Source organism: Bidens hawaiensis, unplaced genomic scaffold (assembly GCF_021521415.1).
Source record: "Bidens hawaiensis isolate Kalapana, Puna unplaced genomic scaffold, B.hawaiensis_p1.1 tig00001269_1, whole genome shotgun sequence".
NCBI lineage: Eukaryota > Viridiplantae > Streptophyta > Magnoliopsida > Asterales > Asteraceae > Bidens > Bidens hawaiensis.
In genome coordinates this window covers 3,177,783-3,180,706 of record NW_027491072.1, presented here as the reverse complement: position 1 = coordinate 3,180,706, position 2,924 = coordinate 3,177,783, and the positions used below count along the sequence as shown (strand labels likewise).

The window sequence follows — 2,924 nt, the reverse complement described above, 5'->3', positions numbered from 1 at the left end:
AGAAATTCCTAAGAACTTCCCCACACTTGGTTCGAACACACTCGCATGAGAAAGATAATTTTAAAAATAAATGTTTAACAAAAACTATTTACCTTATACAACATACCTGAGCCTTTCCTTTACGAAATGGAGCCATCCGGTGAGCTTAGAAGAAAACTCACCTTATTTTTGGCAATCATGTTCAAATCCCTTCCTTCCAAATAAGGTTTGAGGCGATGTCCATTCACAACTTGTTTAACTTGACTTTGCATGTATTCAATCTCCACATCACCAAACCTCCCAATTCTTGTGATCACATACGGGCCCATCTATTTTCTTTTGAGTTTCCCGGGAAACAGTTTGAGTCTTGAATTATAAAGCCACACTTTTTGCCCAACCTCAAATGTCCGTTTCCTTATCTTGGCATCATGCACCCTCTTCAATTTCTCCTTGTAATTCGATGCACGTTCATATGCCTCATCCCAGATTTCTTCCAATTCGTTCAATTTCAACTTTCTTAACTCACCAGCTTCCTTGTAATCCAAATTCACATTTTTAATTACCCATAATGCTCGGTGAGCCAACTCCAACGGCAAATGACAACCCTTCCCGTACACCAACCGATAAGGGGTGGTACCGATCGGTGTCTTGTAAGCCGTGCGATAGGCCCACAACGCATCCTCCAACTTAATAGACCAATCTTTTCGATCAACCCGCACCGTCTTCATTAAAATTTCTTTGATTTGTCGATTCGACACTTCAACTTGGCCACTTGTTTGATGATGGTAAGGCGTTACACTTCGGTGATTCACACCACAACGTTTCAACAATTTGCCAAATGCAAAATTCTTAAAATGCGACCCACCATCACTTATGATAACTCGGGGAATCCCGAATCTTGAGAAGATGTTGGATTGAACAAACTTGCACACCACGGAATGATCATTAGTTCTTGTTGCAACCGCTTCTACCCACTTTGACACATAATCAACCGCAACAAGAATATAGAGATACCCACATGAGTTTGGAAACGGGCCCATGAAGTTTATGCCCCATACATCAAAAATGTCAACAACCAAAATAGGTTGTAGAGGCATTTTGTTTCTCTTCGATATACCCCCCATTCTTTGACAATTTAAACAATGCCTAGCATATTCATTGGCATCTTTAAAAATTGTTGGACAATAGAATCCACTCATAAGTACCTTGTACCCTGTTTTAGAACCACTAAAATGGCCACCACACGCCGATGAATGGGCATGTTTCAAAATCTCTTGTACTTCATTCTCGGGTACACAGCTTCTCACTACTTGGTCTGCTCCAATCTTGAAGAGGTCCAGTTCATCCAAAATGTATTGTTTAACTTGAGCTACGAATTGTTGCCCTCTCTTCGTTAACCAAAATTCTGGAATCGCTCCCGTGGCCAAATAGTTGACATAATGAGCATACCACGGGGCGGTTGAAACCACAAGCAACTGTTCATCCGGAAATTTCTCGTTTATTTCTTTCAGATCATCAACACCCTCAAGGGTAATTCGCGACAAATGATCCGCAACTACATTCTCACAACCCTTCTTGTCACGAATTTCGAGGTCAAATTCTTGTAACAACACCCAACGAATCAAACGCGGCTTCGCATCTTTCTTTTCCATCAAATAACGCACCGCACTATGATCCAAATACACCACAACTTTACTTCCCAAAATATACGAGCGAAACTTATCTAAGGCATACACCACCGCAAGCAACTCCTTTTCGGTGGTGGTGAAATTCAATTGTGCCTCGGATAAAGTTTTGCTTGCATAATAGATCACCACCAGCTTTTTGTCCACTCTTTGACCCAAAACCGCTCCCACTGTGCTATCACTAGCATCACATATAATCTCGAACGGCTTTGACCAATCCGGTGATTGTAGGATTGGTGCTTGCACTAACTTCTCCTTCAAACTGTCAAACGCTTGCAAACACTCATTAGTAAAATCAAAGGGAACATCCTCCAACAGAAGATTACATAAAGGTTTTGAAATTGCACTAAAACCTTTAGTAAATCTCCTATAGAACCCAGCATGTCCCAAAAATGATCTCACTCCTTTGACATTTTTCGGGGGTGGCAAAGATGATATTACTCTAATTTTTGCTTGATCAACTTCCACCCCCCTACTTGAGACCACATGACCCAAAACAATACCCATGAAATGACTTTTCTCCCAACTTAACACCAAGTTTGTCTCAACACAACATTTTAAAAATTTTTCTAAATCATTGAGACAAGACTCAAAAGTTGAACCAAAAATAGAAAAGTCATCCATAAAGACCTCAAGTGAATCCCCGACCATGTCTGAAAATATGCTCATCATGCATCTTTGAAAAGTAGCCGGGGCATTACACAATCCAAATGGCATCCGTCTAAAAGCAAAGGTGCCATATGGACAAGTAAAAGTGGTTTTGTGTTGGTCATCGGGATGAATTGCAATTTGATTATAACCTGAGTACCCATCCAAAAAACAATAATATTTTTGACCCGAAAGTTTTTCAATTATTTGATCAATGAATGGTAATGGAAAATGGTCTTTTGAGGTGGTAGTATTCAATTTTCTATAATCAATGCATACTCGCCACTCGGTTACCGGTCGGGTGGCGATTTGTTCACCATTATCATCTTTTATTACCTGGATGCCGGCTTTCTTGGGCACTACCTGTGTTGGGCTCACCCATGAGTTGTCTGAAATAGGATAAATAATTCCTGCATCCAACCACTTGATTACCTCTTTTTTCACCACTTCCCGTAAATTCGGGTTCAATCGCCTAGAGTCTCCCTTGTTGGTTTAACCTCCTCATCTGTAATTATTTTATGCATAACAATAGAAGAACTAATACCTTTTAAATCTGCAAGCGTCCATCCAATAGCTTCTTTATGTGCTTCCAACACCTTCACTAATGCCCGC

At 40.4% G+C, this 2,924-nt stretch overlaps 1 protein-coding gene across 1 annotated transcript; it reads right to left on the bottom strand.

Annotated features, from left to right (window-relative positions):
- Positions 1-308: 308 nt before the first annotated feature.
- LOC143569813 (uncharacterized) lies at positions 309-1,631 on the bottom strand. Its single transcript, XM_077055634.1, has 2 exons — positions 1,185-1,631; positions 309-512 (listed from the first exon to the last, which is right to left on the bottom strand). The coding sequence occupies exons 1-2, from the start codon at positions 1,629-1,631 to the stop codon at positions 309-311; spliced, it is 651 nt and encodes a 216-aa protein (XP_076911749.1).
- Positions 1,632-2,924: the final 1,293 nt, after the last annotated feature.